The sequence below is a fragment of the Macrobrachium nipponense genome, chromosome 21, assembly GCF_015104395.2.
Source record: "Macrobrachium nipponense isolate FS-2020 chromosome 21, ASM1510439v2, whole genome shotgun sequence".
Taxonomy (NCBI): Eukaryota; Metazoa; Arthropoda; class Malacostraca; order Decapoda; family Palaemonidae; genus Macrobrachium; species Macrobrachium nipponense.
In genome coordinates, this window is record NC_087212.1 from 45,989,666 (window position 1) to 46,003,331 (window position 13,666).

General features: G+C 37.7%; 1 protein-coding gene across 1 annotated transcript in view; it reads left to right on the plus strand.

Moving 5' to 3' along the window:
• LOC135197596 (uncharacterized) overlaps positions 1-12,489 on the plus strand; it is a 13,435-nt gene extending 946 nt beyond the window's left edge. Inside the window, exons 2-7 of the mRNA XM_064224631.1 lie at positions 2,900-3,041; positions 3,365-3,492; positions 5,417-5,572; positions 5,948-6,016; positions 10,293-10,382; positions 11,102-12,489. Coding sequence (XP_064080701.1) covers positions 2,900-3,041; positions 3,365-3,492; positions 5,417-5,572; positions 5,948-6,016; positions 10,293-10,382; positions 11,102-11,227 — 711 coding nt within the window. The 3' untranslated portion in view covers positions 11,228-12,489. The remainder of the gene's footprint in view (positions 1-2,899; positions 3,042-3,364; positions 3,493-5,416; positions 5,573-5,947; positions 6,017-10,292; positions 10,383-11,101) is intronic.
• The last annotated feature ends 1,177 nt before the right edge of the window (positions 12,490-13,666 follow it).

Here is a 13,666-nt window from a genome sequence, read left to right on the forward strand (position 1 = left end):
ACGGTTTTAAGATCATTCTTGCATACATACATGTATACATAATACGAGACCAAGTGGTGAGGATCGTGGCCTTGGTAATCTGAAATTATTATTATTATTATTATTATTATTATTATTATTATTATTATTATTATTATTAATGACATATTTATATTATTATTATTATTATTATTATTATTATTATTATTATATTATTATTATTATTATTATTATTATTATTATTATTATTATTATTATTATTATTGATGACATACTATCCGTCAAACGTCGTAAGTGCGTAAAACACGTTTCTATTTTCTATTTTTTCTCTTGATCATAAGGTTTTCATTTAACAATCGGATATGGCCGTGGTCTTGATATTTTTTTACCCGAGGCCAAGCAAAGAAATGAGTAAGAGCAAAAATAAATAAATATATAAAAAATTAACTGTAAAAGGCCCACGCAAATTTTGATTATGGATATTCCAGACCAAAAACAGGACTTCTATTTGTGTGCAAAACCTGTCAAAAAATATTTCAGTTGATACCGCACTGCAAAGATCTGATCTTTCTTATATCTTTTACTCTGTTTTATATTGTAAAACCCTGAGAAATCGTAGCTTGAAAAAGAGAAAAGTGACAAAATGTGGAAACGTAATTAGTGCAACTTGACATCTTAAAAATCAAGAATGTATACGCCAATTTCCTTATCAATGTCCCTCTTTCATCTTTCTCCGAATAACTTGTCTCTCGTATTCGTTCCCTTATGCGTCTTTGTTTGTTTGTATGGTGCTTTTACGTTGCTTGGAACCAGCGGTTACTCAGCAACGGGACCAACGGCTTTACGTGACTTCCGAAATACACATCGCTAACTCCTCAGTGAAATGCTCGAGAATCGAACTCGCGGCCAAAGAGGCCTTATGCGTCTTGAATGTCAAAGACTGTGAACAGGTACTGAGAGCCTCTGCGGAAAGAAACGCCACTTTTCACTTACTCGGTTGCCAAATACAACTTGATGACGAGTCAATCTTACGTCGTAATGTTTCGACGAAAAACTGACGTTCTTTCTATAGGTTCGCAAGGCACTTGCCAACTGCTGAGTCTGATTAGGCGTAGTATCTTTATGCCTTTATGATTCTCTGTGGCAATACTAGGCATCTACAGCTGCCGAGTGGAGAGCATGGTGTACTTCAGAACAAAAGCCCTTTAGCCACAAATAGTAGCCCATTTCCTTCCTCCTATTGTCTTGTGTAGGTATTAGAAGTATGTACCTAAAGGTATAAATATAAATTCCTCTAATTCCTACTACGCTACAAGTCTAATGATATCGCAAACACACACACACACACACACACACACACACACACACACACACACACATATATATATATATATATATATATATATATATATATATATATATATATTTTAAAACTCGACTTTCAGGTTATTTTCATCTTTTCGACTAGTTGTCCATAAAGGATGATTCATTAAACAAGAGCATATTCCACCGATCTGCTTTCGTAGACTAGTTATGTCCATGTTTTTAATGACTGACTTTTTAGATTTTGTTGCTGCCGTTATTATGCAGGCACAAATATAAACCACTCTGAAATACCTGTTATGCTGAAAATTTAGAATTACACACACACATACATACACATGTGTAATATATTTATATATATATATATATATTATATATATATATATATATATATGTATATAAATTTTATCACTTACGCAATTAATAACAGGACCTCATTTAAACTGGATGGTATCTAGTGGAGATATTTATTCAAGGAAAGTTTCAAGCTTTTTAATTTTCCTCCTGTGTAGCCCCGCCCTTGTGACCTTGGATACATACATACATGCATACACACACACACACACACACACACATATATATATATATATATACATATATATATATAACACATGTGTGTATGTATGGGTGTGTGTGTGTGTGTAATTCTAAATTTTCAGCATAACAGGTATTTCAGAGTGGTTTATATTTGTGCCTGCATAATAACGGCAGCAACAAAATCTAAAAGTCAGTCATTAAAAACAAGGACATAACTAGTCTACGAAAGCAGATCGGTGGAATATGCTCTTGTTTGAATCATCCTTTATGGACAACTAGTCGAAAAGATGAAAATAACCTGAAAGTCGAGTTCTAAATTATTTTGATTTATATAGATTTTTGGCATTATGCCAAGTACTGGGGCATTCAGCGCTGAAACGGAAATTGACAGCAAAAGGTTTAAGAGGTTACAGGAGGAAAATCTCGCAGTTGCACTATGAAACAATTGTTAGGAGAGGGTGGACAGTAAGATGGAAGAAAGAGAATGTGTACGGAGGCGCAGTAAAAGGAATTAAAGTAGTTGCAGCTAGGGGCCGAAGGGACGCTGCAAAGAACCTTATGTAAAGCGTACATTGCACCGAATGAGGTGCACTGATGGCACTATCCCCCTACAGGGGAGTTTTAAATGAGAGGGACGCTGTAGAGCAAGAAGACTGTGACTTGATTAGTATACTACATAGCAGAGGTCGATATGGGTCTGTTACAAGGTTCGTGTACGAATTCCATTCTTTGTTATGGAACACACGACTCGCGTAATCTTGTGCTGTACTCTTTTCCTTTTACTTGTTTTCCATGCAAGTGAATATAAGCAAATCGTGCAATGCCTTCAGCAAAAAGATGAATACTATTTGAAATATAGGTAGGATTACTAGAACTCTTCTAAGAGTTTGTCACTGAAATTGTGAACGTTCGGTTAGTCCACCGCTAATTTAACTACATACATTAATTGTGATCGTCTGAATTCTTGGGTCACTTTTGCCTTTGTCATTATCTTTCCTCTAAATCAACCTCTCAATCATCTTCTTGTTGTACAGTTAACGACACAATTCGTAATTTTCAGCTCATTCACATCGCGGTGGTGTTAGTGTCGCTACACCAGTTTGCCATCAACAAAGGAACTGTGTTCAGCTTTACAACCCACTGTCATTTCTTGAAGGCTGGGATCATGACGTGGAATGCCTATCTGTCACAGGCTCTGGAAGGTATGAATGCCCTGCCTTTTTTGAACCGAATAACTTGCTTCTAATGTAAAAATGTAACTAATGTTTACTGGGTAGGAATAAAAAACTTTCCCGGGAAAATTCAGGAATTATTGAGAGCGAACTTCATTCCAGCTTTTTTTTATCGTACTCAGCAGTTCATTAGGCAAATAAATCCCCGTATATCTCCATTTGATTAGCTTTAATTCGGTAAAGCCAGGTATGTATGTAAAATATTACGTATGTAAGCCACATACGTAATATTTTACATAACATCAAGCTGAGAAACGAATCCATATAGAATGATGTAAGGTTGTTCCTTGTAGATATTTGGGAGAAAGGCGAGCAGGACTGCTTGTGTGATTTGGTCCAGTGCAGAAGGAAACTGATTCAGATGGTCAGGACCACGGAGAAAATCTTCAGCCCAATACTTCAGTGCTACTTTGCAACAACGGTCAGTATTACTCAGAATAAATTCGTCTTTATCTTTTGCGATTAGTTTTCAGGGTCTTCTTATCTGTGCTCGTTTGCTGCATCAGAAGGGTCACTTCGTATAGCGATGTCCTTATTTATCGCTCACTTTTTACATCAGAAGGTTCCCTTATTATAGCTAACTTGGTCCATCTCAGAGGAACTGTTTTTATAGTTAACTCATTCCTTTGGGAGGGTCCCTTTTTATAGCTCACTCGTTTCATCAGCAGATACCCATTTTCTAATTTACATTGTTCATCAGGAAGGTCCGTTTTATAGCTAACTCATTCATTTCGAAGTCCTTTTTTATAGCTCACTCGTGCCATCAGCAGAGCCCCGTTTTCTAATTAACATTGTTTCATCAGGAGGATCTGTTTTCATAGCTAACCCATTATTTCGAAGAGTCCCTTTTCTCGGGGAGTAAGTCTACAAACTACTTTGTTGTTGGGGGGGAGGGGATAGGAAAGGTCTATGGGGAACCTAAAAGGTCTGAAAAAGGTGTTTTACGTTTAGTTAAAGATACAGGAATTTTAGGATAGGATGTTTATGATTTATTTATTAGAATGAAAATGTAAAAAATGAATAATGCGCATATTAAATAGTACAGAAAACTTGTTTCTAAAAAAATGGGAAGATCTTGTACGCGTCCCGAGTAAGCTGGGGGTCGGATCACGCCTTGTTATATTTCACTCTGTCTTTTAGAAGGACCCAGATTTATGCTTCTCTTGAATATCTCTGATATATATGACACAGCAGCTCTTAACTACATGTTTACTTTCTTCAATATCTCAAAATTTTGGCACTTTCTTTTTAGTTCATGAGCAGCTCATTTATCTCCTGCTAATGTTCAGCAAATGATTATCTGTCCTTATTAAAGTAGCTTGAATACTGAAATCAAGAGAAACGAAACATCTGTAAGATAAGACATAACCTTATCGGTCGTTCTCATCCTCACTTTATATGGACGCGTCTGATGTTCCGTGAGACATCTCCCTAAATAAGAGAAGTGTTTATATCCAAAAGCAAAATTTATATAATACATACCAGTAACAACTAACTGGAATCTCGGATGATACAAACGCCCACACACGTAAAACGCGCGAAATGGACGAATGAATTATGACAATTAGGCGATGAAACCAACCAATGGGACACTTTCAGTCATTCAGAGTTAAAAACAGTGCAAGGAGTGAGTTGGAGTAGTTGGACAGCGTTATAGATAAAGAGATCTAAAACCCTCCAGGTGACAACTTGTACATCAAGACCGAAGAAAGGAAGCTGGAATGAAAGTCAGGTAAAAGATTACAATGTGGGCGCAGGTATGGGCCGAAGAGATGCTACTATAGTAGAATCACATCAACCGTGCATTTGCTGTCTAAGCCAGTCCCATACGACGCTCCTGATTGGCTGTTTACAAGCCAATCACAGGGCTGGAAACTCTCAGTCTCTCTCGAGAGTTCACATGGGTAAGATCTATGTTCCACCTCTCCTGAGGGATACGTTTTTCAGGAGAGGTGGAACATACATTCTGCCTACATGAACTCTCGAGAGAGACTGAGAGTTTCCAACCCTGTGACTGGCTTATCAACAGCCAATCAGGAGCGTCGTAAGGGAGTGGCCTAGACATCAAATGCACGGTTAATGTGAATCTACTATAGCAACCAATAGCTCCCTACGGAACCAAAGTCACCACCTTTCTTTTCATAAAAAAAGAAAATATGAACACATTTAAGATGATGTGCAACCTATATAACGAACACCTTGTGATCATCAGACCAAACAAATACCAGAGGTAAGCAGATCATTCAATGATCTCCGATAGGTTTTATCTTCCATTACCTTTTCAGTCAGCGAACCACAAGCTCACATGTTCAAAACGCTAATGGAACCATCTCGTTTATATACAGATAGTCATTGTCTGCACAGAACTGTACCTCCTAGCGCAGCGGATGAAATCGAAGACGACGGAAGTGGACGAACTGGTTATCCTTTGCTTGTTTGCTGTCCAAACGACTTCTATTCTCGTTCACGTTTCCCTGGCTGCAGGGTCCGTGCAAGAGCAGGTGAGGACTATATCAACTGGAATTTGTATTGCCCTTCGCAGGTATGCAAAGGAATGTGGAATGAGATGGTTATGTTAGTCAACCGCAAAAAGCCTATAACCGGCTCCCACAAAGATGAGAGAGAGAGAGAGAGAGAGAGAGAGATGTGCGCCAATACTATGACGAAGGAAAATAACGAAAAAGTTACTGAAATGGTTCTAATAAATAAAAATATAGTAATACTCATGATGATGTTATTATGTGTAATATTCGACAAGAAACTAGATGGAAAATATCCATCAGCAGACTATTAGTTAAAGAGGCTTTATAAAATAGAAATGCATATATTTTATTTTCCTGTCACCACTAATATCGGTTAATCCAATTTCTTTCCAGGCCGATTCAAGTAGAGATGTTTTGATCCGCGGTCTCCCAATCACCGCCAGCGAAGATGACAAATTCTACGTAAGTAACAACTGCCATTCTTTTTGAGATCTTGCATCCGTCGTCACATACAGAATGAGCAAACAGACACGTGAAAAGATAACTAAAAAAAAGCTATTAACTTGCAAAGCAAGCTTTCGCAGGACAGACTATCTATACTCTTTTTTTTTTTTTTTTTTTTTTATCTGTCCATCCGCCTGTGGTGTTTTTGTATGGTAACACTGCGTCCCGGGCTTTGAGATAGTTACATTCAGCTTACATTCAACGATTATAATAATATCCTATTTCGAATATTAACGGTGTAATTCGCATACAGTAAATTATCCCAAAACATTTTCAGTTGCAAAATGTCACACCCAGGAATATCCTTTTATTACCTAAAACTTACACATAGCGTAACTATCTAAAGCCCGGGACGCAGTGTTACCATACAAAAACACCACAGGCGGATGGACAGATGGAAAAAAAAGAGTATAGTTTGCCTAAAAGGGAAAGGAATTAAAGAACTGATTCAACAACAAAGTAAACAAATGCATATATATATATATATATATATATATATATATATATATATATATGTAGCAGTCAATATCTAAATCCAGACAATTTGTAAATTGACTGATTTTTACAGGCTGTTTGTGAATTGCCTGATTCACCCAGTCAGTTTATAAATCAGCTAAAAATCGCAGACAATTTACAAAGTGACTAAAATTTTGATAGATTTTCTTGGCATATTGACTGAAATGATCCTGCTACTGGTCACAAATCCCCAACCCCGCCCGGCCGAGAAACGAACCCAGGTCCTTTTGTGTGTGTGTGTGTGTGCTTGTGATTCAAAGAGTCTGATCATGAACGAACCCGCAACAGTGTGTGAGTGTGTTTGTGTGTGTGCGCGCGTGCGTGTGATTCAAAAAGTCTGATCATGAACGAACCCGCGACGTGACACCTCACGTCATCCTTGCGCCATAATTCTCATTATTATATTAGAATTTTAGCGGCTCACTTTGTCGGCAGTCTACAAAGGCTGTCGAGGATCTCTTACGACGATGGCAGAGAAGCGGCCGACGTGACAATTCCCATCCCGTTCGTTGATCGAGGAAAAGGCGATCCACGAAATGTTATCGGTGTTATCTTATTTAAGGTGGGTACACACGTGCGAACCGAACCTTGTATTGTAACCGATTCTTGTAACAAAAACGCAAGTGTGGACGGTTCCTTGAACCCGAACCCCGAACCCGCGAGGTTCGAGGCTCCGTTCGCCCTCCGTCCCGCCAATTGTCGGTTTTTGGGCCCCGAATCAAAGGGAGGTCTCTATAAACGTTACGCCATGTGTGGACGGGACCTGTATTACACGCGTAACAACAGAGGTTGCTGAACTTGTTAACACCGACTATGAACAAGGCCGTCCATAGTAGAGTCCCTTGTTTTGGTCAGTCAGTACGTATATGTCTGCCATGGCTGATTGATGTGACGAAGAGGTCCTTCAATTTATTAGTTATTACGAAGAACAGACTTTACTGTGGGCATAAACTTCTTGGAATCTCATGTCAGCGAGTAATTCCCGACCACTGTATTCTACCCTTCTAGTATATAACCTTGATTGCCACTATCTTTTATTTCGCTTCATCTTCGCTAAATAATGTATATAAATATACGCGGCAGCTGCTACTTGCATGGTGGCCATCGTCGATAAACAACCCGGACAGAGACAGACAGGTGATCGCAGTGGGTTGAAATGAAGTTACGTGCTTAACGTGGTTACGGTTCGTCCTCTACATTTTGACACCTTGTAACCGTATATGCGTAACTCAGTTACACATACAAGGTTCGGCTCTCACGTGTGTACCCACCTTAGATCGTAACGAAAATGACATGTATCGAATAGGCGTGAGAGACGGAATACTCAAGGGGCGCTACAGTAGGAGGCAATTTGATATTTGCAGCCAGCAACTGTATAGTGTATAGTATTGGTGAAGTGAGTGCAGACAAGGAGGTAGGACTACGTCAGGCAGTACAGCAATCATCTAGGTTTGGTGGTTAAGGTTATGCAAAGTGCAACTGTACTGTAGGCAAGAAACAGTGTCAAACAAATCGCTGTAAATGTTACAAAGAAGGATACAAGTGTAATAGTCGGTGGCACTCTGGCTTGATTTGTAAGAATAAAAACTGATATAATATTTAAAATGTCACATTTTATACTTTATTTTTAATTTTGATATATCGTTACATAGATTTTAGAAAATGAAATTTTACTCAAGAACACGGTTTGTTTTTCTGTCTGTTCATTACTTCATATGAGTCTATATCTTAAGGAAATAATGGGCTCTGAGCTCACACTGAGAGGGTAACAGCTAGTTAAACACACACACACACACACACACACAAAAGGACCTGGGTTCGTTCCTCGGCCGGGCGGGCTTGGGGATTTGTGACCCGTAGCAGGATCATTTCAGTCAATATGCCAAGAAAATCATTCAAAATTTTGGTCACTTTGTAAATTGTCTGCGATTTTTAGCTGATTTATAAACTGACTGGGTGAACCAGGCAATTCACAAACTGCCTGAAAAAAATCAGTCACTTTTCAAATTGTCTGGATTTAGATATAGGACTGTAACATATATATATATATATATATATATATATATATATATATATATTATATACACATATGTATATGTATGTATACTATATAATATACATATATATATACATAACATATATATATATATATATATATATATATATATATATATATATGTATATATATATATATATGCGTGCATATCCCCGTTAAAACCATGTAAATCAAGAAATGTCCTCTAGCATGAGGCTGACCAAGGTTCGCCCGTGCCAAGATCAGTGAAACTTTTCTCTAAAAGCTAACGACTAAAACTGCTTAAACTCCCCCACCTCATTATTGTAGTTTCTGAAATTTTCCATCTTCCAAAAATAAATCCAAGTGAAAACAGAAAGCCGAGACTTTGTAAAGATATTATTTTACTCTGGTCACACAGCCGATCGTCCGAATTTTATGCATATGGCGGCAAGGTTAGGGCGAGGTCCATCGATTTAAGTGGCGCATTTTCGCCGAAAGACACTGGACACTTTTAGCCTCATTATGGGAAAAGCCAACTCCCAAGTGTCAGTTTTCACTGTCATTCTTTCCCTCGACGCCCCAGTTGACAGAAACTGACGTCAAAAGAATATGAAGTTAGAAACTGACTCCACGGAAGGCTTTCGATAATGCGGGGACACCTGTTCAGAGGCATTATTTTTGTTTCAAAAATAATTGTAATGATTACGATGCTGTTGCTAGATACATAACAACGACAAGCTCTTGCTCTTACTACGAGTTTGTTTGTTTGTATGGTGTTTTCACGTTGCATGGAACCAGTGGTTATTCAGCAACGGGACCAACGGCTTTACGTGACTTCAGAACCACGTCGAGAGTGAGCTTCTATCGCCAGAAATACACATCTCTTACTAAGAGTGGTTCCGAATAGTCGCTTAATTATCAGAGATAACTCGATTATGTGAGATATAAAATATTTTAATCTTCTTTAACATTGTTTATTTTACTTTCAACTTTGGTGTTGATAAGCGTTTTAGTATTCATGCGAACTTTAATCAGTACACTGCTGTATTTAACACATTACGTTGAATTACGTGCGCAGTATATAAACTGATCTGGATGGTTTTGGTTGTAATTAATCATATTTTGCCATAATACTTCCGTATTAACTGGTCAGCATCAGGCCATGAGAGAGAGAGAGAGAGAGTTAAGTATATCTTAGTTTAACCAGACCGCTGAGCTGATTAACAGCTCTCCTAGGGCTGGCCCGAAGGATTAGATATTTTTACGTGGCTAGGAACCAATTGGTTACCTAGCAACGGGACCTACAGTTTATTGTGGGATCCGAACCACACTATATCGAGAAATGAATTTCTATCACCAGAAATAAATTCCTCTGATTCCGCGTTGACAGAGCAGGGAATCGAACTTCGGACCACCGGATTGACAGCCGAGCTCGAAAACCACTCATCCAGCGTGGAACTGAGAGAGAGAGAGAGAGAGAGAGAAAGTAAAACCCTTACTTTTACCTGTATACGAAATGGCGTGAGGCGAGTTCTATAGTTTGTCTTATATATAATATTTAGACTACACATCCTACCACTATAAACCCCAGAGATCTTATAGATAGATCATATAGATCTAACAGATACTATAGCTCTTATAAATCATATTCATCGAAGAGTATCTCTTGTTTCTTTTTAATTAAGCAAATTATGTTTACAGATGGGCGAGCTGACGAGATCTGTGTCCATCGTCTCCGTCTACATATCAGGAGGGAACTTCTATACGGTCAATCGACCCTTCATATTAACGGTGAGAGAGAGAGAGAGAGAGAGAGAGAGAGAGAGAGAGAGAGAGAGAGAGAGAGAGAGATTAGGATCTATCATGTATATATGAGAGAGAGAGAGATTAGGAATTATAATGTAAATAAGAGAGAGAGAGAGAGAGAGAGAGAGAGAGAGAGAGAGAGAGAGAGAGAGATCAGGATCTATAATGTAAATATGAGACACTGGGCCCTATCTACCGACCAGTCCTAATATTACCTTTATAGAACGGGTTATGACTTTAGGCCCCTCATAAGGATTTTGTAGATATACTGGGTTGACTCAGGAATTATCTTCTTTTTTCATTCTCTCCACCTCTCTCCTTTTCTCATTTCTCGTCCTTCGTGACGTCTGATCCTATGAGTTTGATGGCCCGTTAAAAAATACTTTTGTGTGATCCTAAGTAAAAGGATAAATTTGGATTAGTTATTTTCTATTTCAAATTGATTTTACTACAACGGTCAAAAACATGTCCTTATCTAGAACGGAGCGGAACGATAAGGGTCATAGATATTATTTAACGTTGCTTAGTTTTAATCGTTATGACAATACATACATACAAATATGTGTTCACTGTTACGTGAAGCACTTGATGATGGCCAGTGTCATTTACATTTATGACATCTCTTCACACGCAACGCAAAAGCAATTAAGCTACACAATAGTATGAGAAACAATAATTTATTTCTATGTTTTGTTTTTTCTCAGGTGGTGAGCGTGGTGGCCTCCTACTTCATCGTCATTTTACAATTCATGCATTCCTGCGAGAAGGACGACTCGGGGGAGTTCTCTCCGTCCGAAAATTTCTCGATGAGCACAACTCTGTTTCCGTGAGAGTTATATCTTCACACGAAGGAATTTTCTCGCTTTCTATTCACTCTTTCCTGAGAAAATAGTTGCAAATCGCCACAACAAGCGGCAATTGTATTCTCGACATCTTTGCAAATGTTACATCGACTTAACCATTAATTTAATCTACTTGTGCAAATTTTGCTATATGCTAAAAGATAGCAGAAAATTTTAAGCTATATGCAGGAGCGCTCGTGCAGGCAGTGTCACACAAGCAGAAACTGCGGGGCTTCATTTTTGCTATCAAGAAACACTTAACGTGGAGCCATATGCTCGTACTGCTAAATAGTTCTAGCAATTTTGTTTTAGTTATACTAGTGAATCCAATGAATTTTGCATTCGTTACCCTTACTAAGGATTCAATGCATTTTGGGTTCATTATTCTGCTAAACAATTCAACGGTTTTGGGGTTAATGAGTTCTCTTGATCTAGAATTAATTACCCAGTTAAAGACTGCGGCTGATTGTCTGAAATCGTACTACTAAACAGTTCGGTGGATTTTAGATTCATAATTCTGCTAATAAGTGCAACTGATTTTGGATGTATTATTCTTCTGAATATTGGAATTTTGTTTGGAGTCTATATTCTGCGAAATAATTCTATGGCATTTGGATTCATTCCTCTGCTAATACATTCAGCTGATTTATGATTCATTACTCTGCTTCTAAACGTTGCAAATAATTCTGGATAAATTAGGCTGCAATACTCAACTGATTTTGGATTTATTTTTCAGTGGATCTTAGAATTCATTATTCTTCAATCGGGTTCAACTGATTCTGGATTAGTTCTGCTGAACACTGATGCTGAGTTTGGATTCATTTTTCTGCTACATCTGTTCAATAACTCGAGGGGAAAATATTGATTATTTTGCTAAGGGGATGAACCGACTTCGTATGCATTATTCTTCTAAATAGTTCGGCTGGTTTTGGATTCTACTAAACAACCACGTACATAGAATTTTACAACTTGTGAATTTGTAAACGGTGCAGAACCGTGTAAAAACGATCTTTTACGTTTCCCTTTTCCACTTATTTTGCGTTTACATTCGATGCAAAACAGGAAAATCTGTTTTGTTTGTAAAATGTGAAAAAAAACTTCATTCTTTTGGTGCTGGTGCCCTTAAACAGCAATGCATTTTTTATGTTGACGTGATATGTATATAAGGTTTCCACACAATTATTATAATAGTTTCTCTTGATAATGTACACTAAAAATCATTATACTGTACTATTCATGCTTTATTTACAAAATGGAAAAAATAAAAAATAAACAATTCACTGCTAATTATCCAAAAGTATGTAAGTTTCTAACTCTGTATTAAGACAAACCACCCTATGGCCACTATGAGTAAGCTTCTTAAGTAAGCTGTATCTTATTTAGATCTACTATTATTACCAAGCATTGCTAAGAAAGAGCTCACAGGTAGTCCGGAATACCTTACAATACTGAAAAGTATGACTTACAGTTGTGAAAGAAGGTGTCTCAGCCATATGGTTGTTATGTTTAGATATTATTCTTGCCTTTCTCTGTGCGGTTGTACATTTTCTTGAGTTGTTTTATTTTACCGAACTCACTATAACCTCCGATTTGATATATATATATATATATATATATATATATATATATATATATATATATATATATATACATACATCGAGCTACAAATGTCCTTTAATATTTAATTCACTCTACCTCGGAATTAATATATTTTCATATATGCTTAACCGAAAGGGAATTTTATTAGACGATAATAGAATTGTCGGCGCCCAGGTGCGAACCCAGGACACCATACGAATCCAGGAACGTCAGTGAAGCTTTTACCCACTCCACCACTGCAAGAGGCTATAAGTTAATGCCGTCTCTCACCCTCAAATACCTTTCGCGCTCAGGTATTCGCTGATTTGGAGCCAGCATTAACCCACCTCGACCTCGGTAGTGTTGTAGTGCTTATGACACCACGTAGCCATTAATATAAGTCATATCACATTACCGTGATTCATATACATACTTCGAGCTACAAATGTCCTTTAATATCTAATTCACTCTACCTCGGAATTAATATATTTTCATATATGCTTAACCGAAGGGGAATTTTATTAGGTGATAATAGAATTGTCGGCGCCCAGGCGCGAACCCAGGACACCATACAAATCCAGGAACGTCAGTGAAGCTGTTACCCACTCCACCACCGCAAGAGGCTATAAGTTAATGCCGTCTCTCACCCTCAAATACCTTTCGCGCTCATGTATTCGCTGATTTGGAGCCAGCATTAACCCAACTTTTTTTCACATATAAAAGTTCTTACATAGACAATCTATGTATAATTTAAATTTGGTTAAGGAGGCCAGCCTCCCTCATAAAAATATATAACTGCTCTATATTACAATCCTTTCCAAGAATTGTAGCTAGGATAAAATTGCCTAC